Source organism: Microtus pennsylvanicus, chromosome 9, assembly GCF_037038515.1.
Source record: "Microtus pennsylvanicus isolate mMicPen1 chromosome 9, mMicPen1.hap1, whole genome shotgun sequence".
Classification (NCBI taxonomy): domain Eukaryota; kingdom Metazoa; phylum Chordata; class Mammalia; order Rodentia; family Cricetidae; genus Microtus; species Microtus pennsylvanicus.
In genome coordinates, this window is record NC_134587.1 from 62,923,831 (window position 1) to 62,944,822 (window position 20,992).

Genomic DNA, 20,992 nt, shown 5'->3' on the forward strand with positions numbered 1-20,992 from the left:
AAATCAAATACATCAGAGAAACCACAGCATTTGAAAACGTAAACATTATTTTATCACTTATCAGCTTATAATATACTTTAGATTTAGAAAACCAGAAGCTTTCTTGAGATGTCAGTGGAGGATAAGCTAAGCCGATCACGTTGGGGAACAACTTGGTGATATATAGTAAAACTGAAGCTTCAATTCCATCAACTCTAGCACATAGGTACAAAAGTTATTTATATAGCAAATATGTGTATCCTAGTATTATTGCTCATGATAAACTCTGGAGCAAAACCTTCTTTATGTTCTAGAAAAATCATAAAAAGAAATTAAATTTATATAGTACCCCAAATTAATAAAGTGAATATATGTATATCCATATAGATAAATCCAAGCATAGCATATATACAGATGTCTAAAAAGTACCCATTTGTAGATGAGTATCAAAGTGATTTAAAAAATTCATATGTGTTCAAGATAAGAAGTGTATGTGCAGAGAGATGATAGACAGCTGGGTGGGTGGGTGGGTGAGTAAAAGGATTGATGAATGGGTAGATGGATGGATAGACAGACAGATAGATGGATGGGTGGACAGATAAGTAGAGAGATGAGGAATTCATTATAGAAACATTCACAGCAATGACCCACTTGACTCTTCCTTTGGGACACTAGTCTCCACAGTAGAACTAGAAGGGGACATGAGCATCCGTGAACAATCTAAATGACTCTCTGTGCCTTGCTTACCTATACAAACAAGGCCCAGTAAGTGTGAAAATAAGCTACAAGTCATCATTGACATACTTTTATTCTGTATATTTGAAAGTATTTCAAATGTTTATACATCAAAGTTATTAAATGTTCAGTGTAACTTCTTATGACTGCATCTTCACATCACTTGGGAGAAAAAAAATCACAGTATAGAAACAGGAGTTATGTTCAGCACCCTTTTATATTAGTGGACACAACAGTGCCTGGTCTTAAAAACATTACTGGCTTTTCTGCATTTCACAAGCTCACTCTTGGGAAATGTGGAAGAGAACTGGAGAATGAACCTCCTATGGCTATTTGTAATCTAAACATTATCAGGGCGAGTGACACCCACCTTTGAATCACACACGCAATTTCTATCCGTGGAAAAATATTGACAACTCACAGCTTCACTTCCTCTTACACCCAAATAAAACTGTGCAAAGCTCTGTTGGACTCTGAACAAAGTGCTTTAATAACTCAGAAAGTGACTGCCCTGGATATGTGCTCTATATAGAGAGAGCTAAGTTGAAACGCTTTTGCAGGGATGGGCCCCAACTCCAGCCCGAGTGGTGCATTATAAGAACAAAAGATTGGGACACAGACGGACAGAGAGCACCCACATGATGACCACAGGAAGAAGACACATCTGTCGCCAAGGGGAGGTTCAGAGACACGAGCTTCACCACACTTGGATCCCTGACTCTCATTCTCCAGTTCTAAAAAGTATTCCCTGTCATAGGGACTTGGTTAAATCAATTGCAAGAGCCCAGGAGGAAGAAGTATAAACAGGTGTGGAGGTTGGTGTGGAGGGTCCCCAGAAATGGCTCTTGCTATGAAAGATGATCTCCAAAGACTGTCTGCAAAGTGTCCTGCCTACTCCCTACGGAAAGATGACCCCACTTTATATGGAAGATGGCAGAGGTATGAACCGTGGCAGATCTGCTCATGGCTCTTAAACAAGATCATGTACCTTCTGAAACAAAATGCCACTGGGAAATTAATTACCCTGAGCTTGCCATACTTTAAATGTCATTTTTACTGGCACAATGCAAGAGTGTATCTCTAAGAGCTGCTAATCTCCCACCAAACTCCTACCTGTTCTCCATCTGCTCTCTGTCTAAATCATAGTGCTTAGGCATGTCTTGGAAAGCATGCCTCTACCTAGCACGTGTCAAAAATAGCCTAGAAAGGAGACGTGCAGGTCCATTTCCCACGATATGGATAGCCAGTGCTGTGGGCTCAGCAGCCAACCATGACTGTAATTCAGACACCATTCTTCTCTGAGTTCTGTGATGATTAAGCAATTGTGGAAAGCCACACTTGAACCCCAGAGAATAATGCACTCTGAGCAAACAGTGCTCACAGCCGGTATGCTCAGCCTACTTCTGCTCAGCTCACGAAGTATAAAATCGCACCCGTGTCGCTGAAATAAGATGGGCACAGCGTGCAGTGCAGAGAAAATGCTCTCACTTACAGCAGTTCTCCATACAAAACTCTGACCTTTCACTTTAGAGAAAAATATTTGAAGTCAGAGCAACGCAGATCATGAGCCTCTGTTAACTCAGCAGAAACTGTTGTCATCTTTCAGGTCTACTCTCCAGCTTTTGATCTCAGTCACAGTCTGATCATATTGAGACAATACCAGACTACATGCAATTAATGAAAAACTAGTGAGAAGGATTTTGCTCCTGAAGTTCAGAAGCATAAAAATATTATGCTCTATATTCCAATTCAAGTAAAACAGAGGAGACGCACAATCCCATATCGGAACTTACTTATGATTCAAATAGCAATATACACTTGTACTTGTGTGCACACACACAGAGACAACCGCCTGCGCAGCACTGTTTTCCTTTGTATGTGTTTTCTTTGCTTACTGTTTCTAGGTAAAACACTGAGAGTTTCATTTCCAATGCAGACATCTGCAGAACTTGACTCCTGTGGGTCGATCCACACAAGTGATTTACTTTCCATGATCCACCAAATGAGTGAGACTCGGGGAAACATACAGAATCAATTAAAGTAATTTTTATCACTGAATAGATTATGGTTAATCTGAACCCAGTGGCAAATCTGTGGGAGTATGAGAAAGCCCTGTTGTCTTGGGTTGAGCTCTACTCTGTTTGTAAATGATGAAGCTTCTGAAACACTGTCCTTGGTTCTATCTCAGCTGATGATCCAGCTACCTACACTACTATCTTAAGGTGTTCATGAGAGCTGTATAAAACTACAACACTGGTGTTGAAAGCGGCATCACTGGGCGTCAAACTCACTTGATTGCATGACATAAAACAATTCTCTTTACCACCTCGGTGCCCGTATGAGCCACTCTTTTCATGTATTTCTAGAAAATTAGGCATTTGGAACAATAAACCTCTTCTTGAACTCTTAATTGCCCCGCAGTACCTTGCAAACTCATCTCTCTCTCTCTCTCTCTCTCTCTCTCTCTCTCTCTCTCTCTCTCTCTCTCTCTCACACACACACACACACACACACACACATGCACACGTTCGCGCGCGTGCACACACACAATTACCTGGAGGAAAACTGTAACATAAACAACACAAGAATATTATTTAAAGATCACCTGATACCTGAAAACGCTCAAGTTCTATCATGATTGGTTGGTGCTATGGTGGCTGTGGGAAGATGTAATTAGACAAACCTGACCCATCTGGGCATTGAGACATCATGATGGTGCTTTCATTAATGATGCTCAGGGCATTGATTGAGACAAGCACATTGAAGAGGCTTACCATCAAACACTTCGAGGGCATCAAATTGCTTTTCACTTTGGAATGTGTCCACAAAGAGAGTAATGTTAAAGTCTGGCTCCACTTTAATACTCCAAGCGCATGTCTGGGAGTTAAAATAGTTGCCTGGATACCCCGGGCTGAGGATCACCCCAGAAGATTCTGTTCGTACTTCATTGGCTGGGCATTGTGCTAAAGAGAAAAGAGACGGAGGTCTGCATTAATACAATGAATCCAGCACTGATGAGATGGAGTGTGCCTTTCTACACCAGATCCCATGAGAGGAGAAAGCAGTTTGTTGAGCTCTGACTACATTTAATACAGGACAAAGACCCCTCGGAGAGAGGTAGGGTCAGGATGTGCAGGGTATGCTTTCCACCGAGTCTACACAACACTGGCCACTGCGCCTTTGGAGCACCCATGAAGCCTCCTGAACTTCATCACAGCAACTCAAGCTATCTCAATGCAAAAATGAAGACAGATAGTTCATCTTCAATGCAATATAACAAAATGTGGTTCTTTATTGAAAAAGTTCCACTTCTACTCTGGCCCGTGTTATACTTAGATAAATAAAATCTAATTTTTGGATGTGACCATTTAGGCATGAAATGAATCAGAGAAACACTGTCAAAACCCACACTGAACTATTTACTACAATTTTAGCAGGACCCACGGTTTCTAAAGTAAAATTTCTTTTACTGAAACACTTAAGATACTGCAAGTTTGGTGACACTTTTTATTCTCATATTTATATTTTGATCCAATTACTTCCAAGCTAATTAATTTTTAATGTAAAAATCACCAAAAGAGTTTTTTAGTGCTATCTCTCATTGCTGAATTAATTTATATTACAGAAACACATTTTTACAGAGCTACTAAGGAACCCTGAACAGCCATAGCACATGAAAAGCAGTGCGCCAGAATTACTTATAGAGTTTAAGCAAACAGTAACCGGATCTTCCCAGACACAATGAGCATTTTTTAAAGAGAGGCATCTCATTTGGTGGGTTTTCCCCATTTTAATAAGTTGACTGTGTGTTATCTATACATATATTTCAAAATAAAGACACTTCTTAAACACAGGTGGGAAAAGCTTATAAGATGTGACACTCCTAAGCATTGTCTTTGAGGGTAACCTGTTCAGTTGGAGAGTCTAATAGAAATGTACCTTAAAACTCAGAGGACTTTTAGACAAAAATATAAACAATTAATCTATCACAGAATCCTTTAAAACGTATTACAGATCTAAGTCCTAAAATGTCACAGTATAAACTAGTTACAGTGATATATATCACTGAGAACAATTCCAAACAGAAGTCACAGATGGAGCTCAGTCAAACATCCTACTTTCTGCAGTGATGGTGGTGACATTGTCAGCCATCACACGGAGCTGGCGCCTTGCAGGTGAAAGGTGCTTTCAATGAAAAATGTTCCCAGGGGTTCAGGCATATGAACATTTGGTCCACAGTGGTCATGCTGTTTCTCGAGGCTGAGGAGGTACAATGCACTGGAGGGAGTAGATCACTGGGGATAGGATTTGAGAGTATACGGTCATGCCCTGATTCCTTTGGTTCCTTTTGTTGATTTGAGTTTGTCACAAAGATGTGATCTCTCAGCCTCCTATTCCTGCGGTCATGCTTCCCTGCCAAGATGGACACATTCTTCTGGAACCATAAGTCAAAATAAGTTTTCTTCCCGCAGCTGCTTTTTGTCTTTTTTTTTTTATTCTCACAACAACAGAAAAGAAAAAAATAAAAAGAAGAGACTCTTGCACTGACATATCATCTGAGTCCTGTCTTTTTGTTTTAGCTGAGGCTGGGGAAAATAGAAAGAACTGGTTCAGACCAGTGAGAGAGAGCTCAGGTTTATTCTTCTGTGCAACTTAGAGGAAACTTGCTCATTATAACATGGGACCTAGCATGCCTAGCAGAGCTGTGTCCTCTTGCTAATCTGAACACATGCTCAATGACTCTATGTGTGCTTGCCCAGTTATGCACCTTCGATCTTTCTTCTTGGACTATAACCTCAAACTGTGCATGCTCCACAATGTATGTCTGTGCTAAGTATGCACAGGAATGTGCCCAAATCCACAGGCTTTCCTACAGGAATACATATAGGTTTCCACAATAAAACCCCCTATTGATTCTGTCCCTGGGAGAGACCTTTGCTTTGGAAATATCCCTCCTCCCCCTCCCTTCCTATAGGCAATGAATCTCTCCACTGTTTTATCTTCTGTTGTACGTTTTGTCTTTGTGCTCACTAAGATGCAGACCCATTCATTCAGTGACAGGATCACTTTGTAAAATCTACTTTGCCCATTGCAGGTTGGTCATGCTGATATTTTTTAAATAGAATGCAGTTCATAGACTGGGTTTTGTGTCTGTGCACACCTGTGCGGGCTTGAGACCACAGTCCCAGGGATTTCATGGACCTGATTCCATGTTGCAATGAGAGCCAACAACTTTTTTTTCTGCTTCTTCTAAAAATAGAGGGTTGTAACAGCTACCCCTCAGGGTTAAGCGAGATGTGGCAGATGTAAATGTCTTTCTTAAATAGAAGGCGCCATATGGGCAGAGGGAGTATGGAAACTGAAAATGTCCTGGCTACACACCTTCCTTTCCTCAACAGGCAGGTGCTACCAAGCAGAGCCCGTTCTCTGTGCTTCACTGGGGAAATAGTCAGTCTGGCTTCCACCTTGTCTAGCCTACCACTGTAGGTAGAGTTTTAAATGACACCGAACTTCAGACCATCTGGAACTAAGAAACTTTGCAGTGAGTTGCTGAAAGCCACCTGGAAAGCCATCGTCACCTCCAGGGCTGGGGCACAGAGCAGCTATCCAAATCAGAAGCAGCCCTAAGCAGACTCATTCTTACCCCTTCTATTCTTAAAATGTTCTCTTTGGCTTAGTAGATAAGTCGAACTGAAAATATAAGCAAAGCCATTTTATCAAGTTTCTTGCCACACTTAACACTATTATTCTCGGGCCAAAATATTATTCTAAGACACACATTTGAATATATTTCTCAACGGGCCCAAATGTCTCTGTTTTCTCCTGTCTGCCTTGCTGTTTCCTGGGAATTTACTCCTTCATGGGAGCTGCTATAAACTGGTGCCAGGAGCAACTCAGCTAGCATCAAGGTTCCAACTCTCCCCTGAAGCTGAGTTTCTCCTTGCTCCATCAGCAACGATACTATTAAAGCCCTTTGTACCTCAAAAGACATTTGAGAAAATGTCTGCTTACAGGGAAGGGCCATCAGAACATGGCATATTCAGAAGCACTTTCCTTCCTTCCTTCCTTCCTTCCTTCCTTCCTTCCTTCCTTCCTTCCTTCCTTCCTTTCCCTCTCTTTCTTTCTTCTCTCTGCCTCTGTCTCTTCTTCCTTTCTTCCTTCCTTTCTTTCTAGCTTAAAACACGGAGAGCATTGTTTAACACAACTTGCAAGACATCAGCAAAAATAACTCAGAGTTAAAAGCTTGAACTAGGATTTATTACCGTTAATCCCTTAGCTGGGTGTGGTGGTGCACCCCTTTAATGCCAATGCTCTGGAGGCAGAGGAAGGCAGATCTCTGTGCATTCTAGGAGTCTGATGCACATAAATCAGAATAGCCAGGGTGACATAGAGAGACCCTCAAAAAAACAAAAGAAAAACAACAAATAAAAAATATTAACTTCTGCCAGGCATGGGAGTGCACACTTTTAACTCCAGTACTCAGTGTATAGGTTGCAGAAGAAGGTCCTAGTGCACTTGGGGCCAGCCTGGCCCAAATAGCAACTTTCAGGTACCCAGGACTACATATGAGACACCATCTCAGAAAGAACAGTAATTAAATAAATGAGTAAATTTAAATAATAAAAAAGAACATAATAGAGAAGGTCATGAGTGTAAGAAGGAGCTGGGGGAGGGATGGAAGGAGTTGGGGGAGGGACAGAAGGAGTTGGGGGAGAGACCGGAGGAGTTGGAATGGGGAGGGATGACTGGAAATGGTGTAAATACGGTAGTCAAGTATGAAATTCTCAAAAAACAAATATGAAGAAAACAAAAAACAATAACAACAAAACGCACATACGATGAGAGAACTGTGGAAACTGTAAGACCCTAAGGAAATGGGGGACTCGATCACTGAAACCTACAGGGGTTGGAGTGTGGCCATGTGGAAAGAATACAGCAATCACCTAATTGCCCTCCTGCTGCTGCCTCCAGAGGAAGCTCCTCCCAAACCAAACTTGAGTTCCCTTCAATGAACACTGCTCAGTTCTGTTTCTTTTTGTTTTGTTTTGCCTTTGAGACAGAGTTCCTTTATGTAGACCCAGGCTGGCCTTACACCCACAGAGATCTGGCTACTTCTCCTGGGTACTGGGATTAAAGGACCACAGACGCATGTTTCTAAATTTTAAACGTATTTTCCTTTGTGTGCTTTGAGATTTGTGCTAGAGACAAAGAGTGAGGGAGGAGTAGAAGATGGAAGGAGAGAGAGAGGTACATGTACGAGCACATTCACATGGACAAAGGCTCATGGACAAAGCTAAGAGCTAAGCTCTCCTTCCACCATGTGGGACCCAAAATTCGAACTCACTGTGATTGATTAAATTACATTGAAAACATAGCATCAGAGATGCTATGTCTGACCTACGTGGACTCTCTAAGGCTGTTTCTTCCCACTGCACTTGAAAGCAGTGCCTACTAAATTACTTTTCTTAAGTGAACCAACAGGTGCAGCCTAGAACCCTTTTCTTTTATGCGAATTGTATAAGTCCCAGTATATAGTCAGTTTATTTTAGAGGCATATATAAAACCTAAAGTGGATATATTTCATTGTTTATACATTTTATATACAAAGGGTTAAACACCGGATACCTAAATCCAGAGGAAGTACTGACAGGAAAATCCCAGGATGCTCAGTGTGCTTGAGACAGATGCAAAACATGAGGCAGATTACAGAGATGAGGAGACAGGCTATAATAATATCAGGGACAGACATCAGCTGCTCTTTAATATTTATTTTTTATTTAATATTTAATATTTAAATCTTGTTGTATTTGAACATTCCCATGATGCACTGGTTGCAGAAAGTATGGTTTAGGTTTATTTTTGAGGTTGGACTCAAAGTCAAAGAGTTATCCAACACTTCTGTTGGCAACTTGTTTATACTGTGGAATTGACTCAGCACAGACCTGGGTCAAATTCAAACCCATCTCCAGAGTCTATCAGAGCAACCAAAGCAGCAGGACCCGACATACCTTCACAGGTGGGCGGAGAGCCTTGGAACTGGAGCTGTGAACTAAGTTTGCACGTCAGCGTGTCGCTCCCAGACAGCGTGTACCCAGGGTGGCACTGGTACTTCACGAAGTCCCCTGAAAGAATCAACCTGGGATCACCATTCCCAGAACGTTTGACGGATGTGACTGTGCCAATCATTTGTGACTGCTTAATGGACTGTGTCCACAGCAAACCACTTCAGAAAGGGTGTCTACTTTCACTTTCTGTGTGCCGCTGAAAAGCCCAGATTTCAGCTTTTAGTTTACAATACTTAGTATTACTAAAAAGAGGCCATATCTAGTGGTCCCTTTCCTTGACCAACACAACCATGTGTCCCATTTTCCAAATGCCTCGTTAGAAAAATGAAAGCGCCAAAGATTATTGGGACCTAAGCAAGGCTGTGGAGTAGAATGTGGGGACGGCTTCAACAAACCCGACAGGGCTTGACCATGGTCCTGTCCAGGGAGACACCATGGTTCCAGTTAGCATAGCCATCATAACAAGAGAAGGAACTGGACAATGTGATGTCACCAGCATTATGCAATAAGGTGTGACCACAGGAATACGAATTTGTAATTAAATCCGAGAAACCCTGCGTTCTAATAACCACACTGCCACCATATGCTGTGGCTGGGTTCCTAAGAGGACCAGATGATGAATGGACGAGACCATGACTGAAATCAAAGCAGCCGTAACATATTTAAATAGAAGTTTCTGAATGAAAAATTTATTATAATTATCATTAAGTATATCCTACAATGACTTTTCATTATTTACAGTCAAATACATTCTAAGACAGACTCAGAAAACTTAAAAGAAAATTAGTAGCAAATGCCACAGAGCAAAAGCCTTCAAATGACAAGAGCAAAACATAAACTAAGTCATTTGGTCCAGTCTCTGTGGAAGGCTCTACAATGTTTTGGGCAATTTTCCTTTATGGTAACCAATTTGCCTCAAGTCTCAATCAGAAGAACTATGAAAAGCCAGATGGTGTGGAAAAGAGGAAAGCAGAGATGCCTTACCTATGTCAAAGTCCTCATCTTCTGTTAGCAGGTCAGCCTGTGGCACTGCTGGGGGAGGCGGGCATCGCTTCAGCTGGAATGCTACCATGGGTTTGTGAAAGAGATAACAGCGGTGGTTACCTTTGCTGAATGATCAAGTTACAAGACTATATGCTCGCTCTCTCCAAAGGCTCACTTTGACTGTTAAATGCTTAACAACACTGAAGCCCACACTTTGAAAACATCCATTAAAATAGCACCTACTCTCCTGCTTTTGGAAGTCACCATGGAAGTGATCCCATCACAGCTGGCTAGGCTAGTAAGCTTGCCTCCTCTTGTCTCAGAATGTCTTAGGGTCATGGGAGACAAGGGGCTTGTGACCATTTCCTGCTCTCAGGGACATCATGAGGTTGGTGTTGCTCTATAGGTCATTATATAATGGTTTCTATGACATTTCCTTAGAGTCAGATACATGCAGGCCTGCACAAAAGTCAAGAGCATCATAATTAGTTCCTACAACATGGTCTCATTTATAGTTATATCAGAACGAATGAACCTCAGGTAGCTACCAACATGACCTGATGAAACGAACTGACAACAGAGGTACTCTGTCTACCACCAAAGGTTTCCAGGACACTCTGGCATCCACGTGGGACAATCCAGCAGGCTCTGGGACAGCTGGAGATAATGTGTGTGGGCATGGTGAGGAGCTTTCCTGGCACTCTATGTCCTGGCCACTGAAGCAGAAATGAACTGACCATGAAAGTTGAGGACAAAGAAGCCTCCATTGGAGAAATCACTGTGGAATTTGAGCAGGACCTGGTTGGTGGAGCTGTATGCTGTCTCAAGGGCGGTGTTTCCACTGAAGACTCCGAGCTGAGGCGAATTCTGGTCAGGACCATCCCTGGGAAAGAGATTAGGGTACCGGAGGAAGAAGTTTAATGGTATAGCTGAGACTGTGCAGCCAGCTCCCCAATATGGTCAGGGAGAGAGGACAGGGATGGTCTGGAAAGTCCAGTGCCCATTGTCAGTGACCAACAACAAAATTTTAAGTGCACATGGTGGCCACTTCCTTATGTCTAATATTTATAAAATAGTTTTACAACTAAATTAAAATACTAAAAAATGCAATAAGATATTCCCCTGGCTCTGCCTTTAGTAGTAGGACGCTCTGTGTTCAGGAGATTCACCACTCTGCATTTCTCCTTCCTTTGCATTCTGGCTGTGGGCAATGCACCCACATGAGTTGTTAAGACTGGGAGTCCGTGCAGCAGGATCTACATGGACCTACTGTTGGTGGGGATGCTGCTCCACTGCCTTGCTGAACAGCGAAGTTCAGTCTCATTATCACAGTCTCTAGCTCAGCTTCTCAGAACCTCCCTCCAAATCACACATGCACATGTGCAGGTCACCTGTGCTTTTGACACTGCTACCATCCTGGTGACCTAGGGGTACCTTCTGGCTCTCCCAACATAGGATGAGGGAGAATACTCATTTCAGCCTCCCCTTTAAATTGTGCCTTAGATCTCTGAAGTGTAGCTTGTCATTTCTCCAGGTCCTACCTAGCAGGTTTATGTTCATCATATCCTGACCCAAGTTCCTCTGCAAGGCTCATAGGAAACCAGGCCTGTACTATCTGGGGTGGGGAATATCATAAGGAAACACTTCTTTAGTGTTCTTTCATGTATTCTTTTTTTTTTTTTTTGGTTTTTCGAGACAGGGTTTCTCTGTGGTTTTGGAGCCTGTCCTGGAACTAGCTCTTGTAGACCAGGCTGGTCTCGAACTCACAGAGATCCGCCTGCCTCTGCCTCCCGAGTGCTGGGATTAAAGGCGTGCACCACCACCGCCCGGCTTCATGTATTCATTAAGGGAAAACACATTATAGCTTTGCTTTAAATTTATACATGCATGTGTGTATGTATGCATACATATATACATATAGATGAAAACACATATATATGCAATACATATATACATATACACAATACATATATTCCTTCAAACTGTGGATTAAGGCAGGTGTGGTGGCATACACCTACACTCCAGAGGCTGAGGCAAAAAGGCCTCAACAAATTTAAGGTTAGCATAAGTTTCAGAGTAAAATCTTATATCAAAGAAAAAATTATCAATAATTTATTGAAAGCAAAATGTGAAATAAACTAATCATGAATGTTGCTCTATAGTTAATCTGGTTATTTCGATCTTATAGCAAATTAGATATATGTCTTGAAATTTCCTCTGCATAGCTTGCTTTTGTTGGTGAATTCCATCTTGAAGATCTGCCCAGGCAGATCATGTATAAACAGGTAATCCAACAAATTCGAGGCAAACGCTAATCCAGGACCGCCTACCCACAGCAGGGACTTCCATTCCCTGGGAGGAATCATACCAAACAGCGATGTAGTCATTTACGGCTTCAGTCTGCAGCAAGGTGAAGTTGATGTACACTCCGTGCCCTGCAGGGACAGTGATCAGCCATAGGCAGTCCTTCAGAATCGGGTACTCATCCGGAAACCCAGGGGAATAAATGGTACCATTCTGTGATGTCACATTATACCCACAGGGAGCTGAAAAGGGAGACATTGACAAGAAACTAAGATGGTTGATTGTCACTAGCAGGCAATGATTCTGGTGTCTAAAGCCCAAATTACCCTTTGTAAGAAATAACTGAAAGATTTCACTTACTTCTTTGTCAAACTTATTTCTCTAAAATTTGGAAACTTCAGGACAATTATACTTGCAAGTTATCTCAGTCTCACTTAATATATTCTCCAAGTCTTCAAAATCCCTGAGGATAGTCATCCCCACACGATTAAAGAAATCCTGCCAGTCATTGCTTGTGGCTGAGCTGATAATCCATTGGGCTGTCCAGTGCAATGGCTTATGTGGAAATCAGACGTAAATAGGGAGCTAAGTGGTTTTGTTTTCGTTACTTTGCTCAAGCCTATTTAAGGCCCCCAAAGAGTGTCAGTTAAGCCTATTCGTCTCAAAACAAAGACATTATCAATTCTTTGCAGATCTGTACCGGAGGAAGCAAGATAAACTTTCTTAAGTACACTTCATAAAAACATGGTCAAATCGAATAGAGTTTGGTTATGTGGAGATGCACCCCCTGATCTATTTTAACTGTCCTTAAAGCTGATGGCTGTTGTTGCCATGGCAATTATTTCACTTCTGGCAAAGTGAGGTGACTGCATAACACAAGAGTCTGAAATGCATGTGCTTGTTCTCTGTGGCCTTGATCTATGACTAAAAGCAACTTAGAGAGGAAGGGTTTTGTGTGAGCATCCAGTTTAAAAGCACCATGATGAAGAGCCAGGGCAGGAACTCAAGGCAGGAACTGAAGCTGACTATGGAGGGATGCTGTTTATGGGATTGCTTCCCAAGGCTTGCTCAAATTAGTGTCTATATAGAATTCAGGATACCTTTTGAGGAACAGCACCACCCACAGTGAACTAGGCCCTCCTACATCAACCACTGATTAAGACACTACTCCCGTAGACTTGTCTAAAGACCAATCTGATGTGGGCATTTTGCCCATTAAGATTCTGTCTTCCCCAGATATGTCTAGGTTTGTGCTAAATTGACCAAAGCCAGTCATTCAAATGATTACAGCAGTGACAAGCACACACCAACTTTGAAGTCACACGGAAGCCAAGAAATTTGGTCACTATTAAGAATTTTCCATATTTTCCATGACTATCAAATTTTTGTCACAAAAATATCTTAGAATTTAGGCACAGTGAAGACATAGCACACATACACGAGAGAGAGAGAGAGAGAGAGAGAGAGAGAGGACACCATGCTGGTTTCAATAAAAGATTAAAGAGACTGAAGCAGTTCAAGCCATGGATAAACCAACTGGAGAAGAGAGAGAGCCATGCAGAGTTTTCTAGAGAGACGATGGTGGAATGATCCAGTGGGTTTCGGAGTCAGACAAGCCATAATTTCAAACACAGCAGAGCAAACGTCCTTCATAGGCACATTTTGACTACCAGTCAGTGAGGGCAAGAGCCAGCTGAGACCTGGAATTTATAAATGGTCTCACACCACCACAGCCCTCAGCATCCACTTACTGTCCCCGAGGATGGGGGTCCCTCCCCCTCCAGACTTTGGTACTGAGCTCTGTTCTACATGGATGGCCTGTGCTGTTCTCCTGTCCAGATGTCTAAGCAGAATTGGCTTTTCCTTGCCACTGCTTCCTTAGAGTCTTCTCAGTGGATCTTGTTGGCTCATCTATGATGTGGACCCAGGAGCTTCCCTATCTTTCTGTTAGAGATGGAAGGTAGAAGCTACACCCTTCCCTGTCCCTGACAATCTCTCTCCACTAGCCTCTGCTGTGCTCTTCTCAGGAGACAATAAGGACAACATCAATAGGTGGAGAGTGCCGCACACACTGCAGGGACTGGCTACACCAGCTTACTTACATGTCTGTGGCTGTTACTTCATGTTCACATATGACCCAATTTCCTTTGTATACTTTTGCTTTCTTATTTGATCCTGACAATATATTATGACCACTCAATATGTAGGGTCATTTCCCACTGTATGCATAGGTGGTACACAGATATATGCAGGCACAGCACTAAGATGTAATTAGTAAGATGTAATTATTATAAAATAATTTTTAAGATACTGGCAAATTAAACTATATTTGTAACTACAAATGTACCTTTAGTATTAAGTTACACGTAATTGAATAAATTGTAGTTTTAAAGCATATATTGACAACTGTAACCATTTTAAAACTGATTTCTATGCAATTATTCTATAGACAACAAACACATAAACAAACAACCCCCCCAAAGCAATCATACTTTAAGCTGGAGTGGTGTGAGTGCCTGCAATCCCAGTATTGAAGAGGCAGAGGCAGGAGAAGACATGGAGTTTGAGGGCAACCTGAATTACATTGGGAAAGAAAGAAAGGAAGGAAGGAAGGAAGGAAGGAAGGAAGGAAGGAAGGAAGGAAGGAAGAAAAAAAGGAGGGAGGGAGGGAGGCGAGGACATAAAGGAGGAAGAGAGGCAGGGAAGAAAGAAAGCAAGAAGGCTTAACAGGTGAAGGCACTAAAGCAATCCTGACACCCTGAGTTCAATTCCCCCAAGGCAGGTAAAGCTGGATTGAGAGAACCAACTCCACAAAGTTGTCCTCAGACAACTTCCATAGCACATGTCCACACGTGTATAAAGACCCACAAACAATAATGAGAAACGGGACAGAAATGCCTTCAGTTTCTTATTAAGACATATTTTTCATGAAATTTGCTTTAAGTAGGTATGTTTTAGATCACAGTTTATATTCAGATAAACTAAAAACACACTAATTTTATTTGGCAGATTCTTACACAACTTAACCTATAAATACTTTCAGCATATTAATATGAATTGATTTAATATATTGGTGAATGCGGCTGTATTAACATCTAGCATTATTCAGTAGGACTATCTGAACTGGACAGGTTTTTAATGCAGATACAGAGGAGTTGCTCCAAGACCCTGTATTTTTCTTGAAGTTTTCTGAGCCTCACAGAATTGGAACTCTGAGGACAGAGCTCAAAGTGCCTGCCCTGCCCTGCACAAACAAAGAGAATGTTCCTGCCCCGCCCAGAGGCAGAGCCTGGCTGAAGGGAATGGATTCTGAGGATTACCAAGGGCATGCTGGGAGAGGGGTGGCTTGCAGGATGCTCTGTTCTCTGTGCAGGGTAACCCTACAGCCTTGCAGAGAGACTGAATGACAGCGTGACAGTCTGCGAGGCTTAAGAAACATGGACTTTAGCTTGAACATATCACAGGGAAAGTGGCTTTTGCGTTAAAACTGTATGCTAATTATTAAAAATTTAATCCAACACAGAGAGGATATTAAACCTATACTGAAAGCTTCTTAGAAAGCCCTTTATTGTCCTTCTAATTGAATTCAGTAGTTGCATTATGATATAATTTTGTATGATGGGTATGTTTCAGTATATTTTAAAATTTATGACATTATTGCTAGGAATTATATATATATAGTATATAATGCTACACTTGATCTTAGCCAGAAGGTGGAGATGTGCAGAACATCCTTATTCAGTGAAGGTTTGGCCAGAGAGCTAGGCCTCTTTTGGGGAGACAGCTCAAGCGCATGTAGTGGTCTCTCTGAATGAGTTGTGCATAGCCAGCCTGGTTCAGAAGGACAAGCCGGGGGACGTAGGGCAATAAAGCTGTGAGGTGCTCAAGTAGACATTTGTCAGTCATGACTCTGCCATAGCAACATCAGGAAGGCTTGGCACTGGAATCAGATGATTTTCCCGAAGTAGGCAGGCAGTCAAAATGTTATCTTGCATTAACTCTGGGGAGTCACATAAGATAATTTCAACATCTTTTTCCTGTCATAGACTGCACTGATAAACAGACTCCTCAGCATTCTTGGAAGAGTCTTGTGTGGTGGTCTCTATACCCCAGTGTCAGGAGAGACGGAGAGATTCCTAAAGCTCACTGACCAGCCAGCCAGCCTAGTTTATCAATAAGCTCTGGGCCCAGAGAGACCTTGTCTCAAAATTAAAGTTGAGCGCGGCAAAGACAACCGACTCTTTCCTCTAACCTCCATACGCATTTCCTCACATGCACACGCATGCATAAAACATGCAGACGTACACAGATCCAAAGACTAAAATAGAGAGAGAATGCCACAGAAGATGGCATCACATTCAAATTACACCAAACAACGCACACCGCTGATTCTACTCCGCGGTGTTCCCCATATAAGAGAACCAAGCTTAAAAATAATAAAATAAAATATAGAATATTTAATTTCCCTTTAATATTAATGCAAAAATCAATGAATTGATCTCCTACATATGAACTAAAAGTATTCAAGATAAAACCAGAAATCAGAGAAGATTTAAATCCTCATAATTCCAAAGAAATTGACAGCTGTTAATCTGAGGGGATGCTATTGCTGGTTCATCCTTTGGCTTATTTGGGTGAAGATGGGGTTGAATATATATGGCCTTCTTATTCTGAGCTTCTGCTGCACCCTCACCCCAAAGTAAGAGTTTTCAAATGAAAAGTAGACATAAATATTATTTAACACATCTTAGTGAGAAGCAAAAAACCCAGACACATTAAAAAATACTATTTTATACACAATTGAGTAAGTGTTTGAATTTTTAAATACAGCTAAGAGTTCGTAAGATTATCAGAATGACAAATATAGGTGAGATGAGTTTTAAAATCACACCACATACTTCCCCCCCGCCCCCGCCCCCACTGCTTCAGTAAAAATTCACAGCTAGGTACCTTCCCTTCCTCAGGAGATAGTGGTGCTTAACATTTCAAAGGTCCACAGAGTTGGAGATTTCATTATTATTCATTCAGAGTGGCTGCATATAGAATGCAGGCTCCAGGCTTGGCAGTGAGCTCTTTGTTGCAGACACCGCCTCATAGATGCCAGGCCTCATCAGTTTGTTTCCGCCTGACATGGCAGAAACGCCTAAGTCATTCAAAAAGTCAGGAAGCCACAGTGAAGCGAGGCAGTGTCGTTTCTGCTCTGAGGCAACACTGTATGTATGTGGGCACCTGAACCACACTCTACCGCTGCTCAGCGCTCAGCAACCTAGGAGCCCAGGTCACCATCGCTGGCTGCTGGAGATACTCTGAAGACAGGCTTGTTCCGTTCCCATTGTCTCTCAGACTACTGGACTAATGTGGGGGCAAGAAACTGACACTTCCCACGCATCTCAGGCTGGGAGGGGGAAAGTCCGAAGCCCAGCAATAGCTAGTGCCAGGCAGTTCTGATAACTTGTAAGACTCCCTTTCACAAGGGGCTGGAACTGAGACAATGGTGGGCCAGTGGGGGTCAGGACCACACCATGGCAAGGGCTCCTAATTGTCTATACCTCTTGCCTTCTGTTTAAAACTCAGTCTCCTGTCAGGACCTCAAGGATGGACTTAGAAGTTGGAGGCTGCTCTTCCTTTATTTCTCATCCCAATGTGACTATAGTGAAGATAAAATTTTTACAATTACTTGTTTCTTTTGTTGACCGATTGAGAAGGGGCAGCTAAACCTAGCTCCTTAGAGCTCCCAGGGCCCAGGCACTGACTCTAGCAACTCCAGCAACAACCCACCCAGTTGGACTTTAGTTTTCTGGAAAAATTCCTTCTGTGTGCTTTGGTTAATACTGTGTCCTCCATCTAAAGTGTTCTGTCTCTGAGCAGAAAATACTGTGAACCATTCAAGGTCCCCTAGGACAATGAACTGTTTTCTGCAATACAGATGCGAAGCGACTATAAAAGTAGAACAAACAATAGTGTGGATGGCTAATCTTCACTGTCAACTAGATGAGATTTAATGTCACCATGGAGACAGCCCTCTGAGCACACCTGGGAGGGGTTTTCTAGATGAGGTGAATAGGTAAAGATCTACCCCAAATGTTGGCACAGCCATCCTGTGGGCTGGAATCCTGAACTGAATGAGAAGGAGGAAGCCAAATGAATGCCAGCATCCCTCTCTCTGTGCCCCTGTCTAGATGCTTTGTGAGCAGCTGCCTCTTCTTCCTGCCCCTATGACTTCCTCAGCGTGATGGAGGATACCTTCAAACTGGAGCCACAATAAACCCTTCCTTCCTTAGGTTGCTCCTGTCAGGAAATCCGTCGTAGCAACAAGACAAGTAACCAATAAGAAAGACTTCACAGGATTAAAGCCTTTGTCATCCCTGTCCCCTGTAGACACTGGAAAGGTTATGGAGCCCCATTGCCTCCCATTTTCTTTGTCAGGCCTGTGATGATTGGCAAGTTCCTGCGATCTGAAGTTGAGTTTTCAGTGTTTGCATCCAATACTTTGTTATCTTTACAGCTTCCTTAAGCAGAAAAACTGTACATTCTCGAAACTTCCTACTGTGTATTTATGTATGTATTTATACTAAGTATTTCTTGGTCTATTATTGGAAGTGTCAATGGGAAAGGAAATCGTCTGCGGACTGAGCTAATGCATATTCACAGAATAGCTCCTGTACTGTGTTCCCTACAAGAAGCTCAGCTGTCCCCAAGGGAGATGATGAGCCTACCGTCACATCGTGGGAAAGGGTAGTTCCAGTTTCTGTCAGTGCCATGCTGGCAGGTGAGCACAGGATGGCCCAGCAAGATGTAGCCCGGGTAGCACTCGAAGGAGATGGACTGACCCACGCTGTAATCTGAGTTGATCATGAATCCATTCTGGAACGCAGGTGGGTCCGGGCAGTTCTGTAACTCGTAAGCTGAAATGACAAACAGGCGACATCAAGTTCCCAGCACCTGTCGGGCACCAAAGGACTATAGAGGAGGAAGCCAAGGGCAGCTGGATCCCGAGGATATAAATATCCCAAAACTGTGTTTCTTCCAAGTTTCAGGTACCATCCTGAGTCAAGAGATAATTAGTAGGTAGAGACTTATATAATCACATGCACTTAGTAAGCACCTCGTGGGTGCATCCATAGAATCATAGCACACACACAAAGAAATCTGACAGGGTTTACTACCTTGACAAGAAGTGGCAGGCATAAACCAAGCTAGAAAGCCAGAGAAGCAATGATAAAAAGGCCGGTCCAGAATACTGAGTGAACAAGGATCTGGTGCTTTTCTTTGAATATAAGGGAGATAACCCATCATTCTCTGTGTTACCAGATGCTCACTACACTCTGCTTTGTTTAACTTCATCATTTGGTACAAATAATATAGAAAATCCCCTTCATTTTATTTTATGTTTCTAAAATATAGAACTGTAGAATCACGAAGCTAGCAATTACTCTTTGCACAATTGCTATAATAACTATTTGTTGCGCTTTATCATTAAAATAATTATGTTCTACCCGGTGTGGTGGTTTATGTCTTTAGTAGAGGCATGGAGAAGAGAGGTGATTTGTGCTTCGTGAGCTTGAGTCCAGTCAGGACTCCACAGTGAGATCCTGTCTTAGATATTTAAATATTTCCAAGTAAAGATTCTAGTGAGGGTGATAGCGTGTGTTGCTCCTGCACTGTTGTTTCAGGCTCACCCACGAATCAGTAATGTGAACTGGTCCATCCATACATCTGGTGTAGCTCTCACTACTGGAACCTCAGAGCTAAACAAAGCCCCAGAGACAGCTCCTCCCCATGCTGCTGTCTTTCCAACTCTGGAGCCACCAATGCATATAAGAATATCCTGACTCCCTTTTCAAAGCCACATGGATCTACTGCAGAAGCAGCTGTTGAAAGGGGTGTTTGGTGTCCCTGTGATAAAGCTCACAGGCTCCTGTGTCTTGAACGCAGGTGGAATATTTGGGAGGCAGGGCCTAGCTAGAAGACTGGTCACTGGTGCATGACTGTGATGACTGTAGCCACCTAGGTCCTTCTTCACACACTGCTTCTTATCCACCATGATGTACAGAACTATCCAGCCGTCTCTCCCCATTCTCACCAACATAACGTTCTGTCCAAGCACACAGGGCCCAGGCAACAGGGACTGAACCCTTCATAACTATGAGTCAGATCAACCTTGTCTCCTGCGATCCTTACTTCTGAAAATCCAGCACAGAGATGGAAAGGTAATTACCATAGAGGCCGGTGAGATCCTCAGACATTGCTGGAAAGGGTAGGATTCCTGGGTATTTTCCCACAGACAATAGGACACTGAAGATCATGGAAAAGACACGAGGGGCTCACAGACATGTGAGGTGGAAACTAATGTGCATGTAAACCAGCTTCTACTCCATCACTGGACGTAAGGGTGTAGCTTGACATCCATGAATAAACACTGAAAAGCACTCTGGGTTGTGACGCCTACCTGGTGCAGCAAATACAAAGACCTTCTGTCTTTGTGTTAACTCCTTGAAATCAAGAGGCCGTAGGAGAAATGGAACCAAGGGCTTACAGCACACTGGGGGAAATGAACTAGGCTACCACAAGGACACTTATCAAATAAAGCCACAGTGTTAGAATGGGAGGCAGATACAAGCTTAGACCTAAGGGGTGGGTCTGAGTACCTCCTGGGTTCTGATCCATGCTCAGGGGTTTGGCATTTCTCTGGAGGTGCTGTGGGAAGACGCCCAGTGGGTACACCCAACAGAGACTGTATTCTGAAGGAGCTGTATGCTTTTTGTCTCCAAGAACATTTGCCAAACAGCAAGCACTACAAATGTCATTGCTATCAATAGTTTGTATTTATTTGGGGAAGTACTACCATGGTAGACTTTCTCTTTGGGACGACAGTATGCAGTAGTCATGGGTCAACGGCTTTCTCATTTAAGGCAACATAATTG

The 20,992-nt window shown here is 42.6% G+C and overlaps 1 protein-coding gene across 2 annotated transcripts in view; it reads right to left on the reverse strand.

Moving 5' to 3' along the window:
* The window catches only part of Csmd1 (CUB and Sushi multiple domains 1), a 1,402,422-nt gene that overhangs the window by 82,954 nt on the left and 1,298,476 nt on the right, over positions 1–20,992 (reverse strand). For both annotated transcript variants that reach the window (XM_075986282.1, XM_075986281.1), the window contains exons 42-47: positions 18,785–18,973; positions 12,133–12,310; positions 10,502–10,647; positions 9,765–9,845; positions 8,724–8,837; positions 3,489–3,677 (exon numbers count right to left, since the gene is read on the reverse strand). In XM_075986282.1, the coding sequence (XP_075842397.1) occupies positions 3,489–3,677; positions 8,724–8,837; positions 9,765–9,845; positions 10,502–10,647; positions 12,133–12,310; positions 18,785–18,973 (897 nt within the window). The remainder of the gene's footprint in view (positions 1–3,488; positions 3,678–8,723; positions 8,838–9,764; positions 9,846–10,501; positions 10,648–12,132; positions 12,311–18,784; positions 18,974–20,992) is intronic.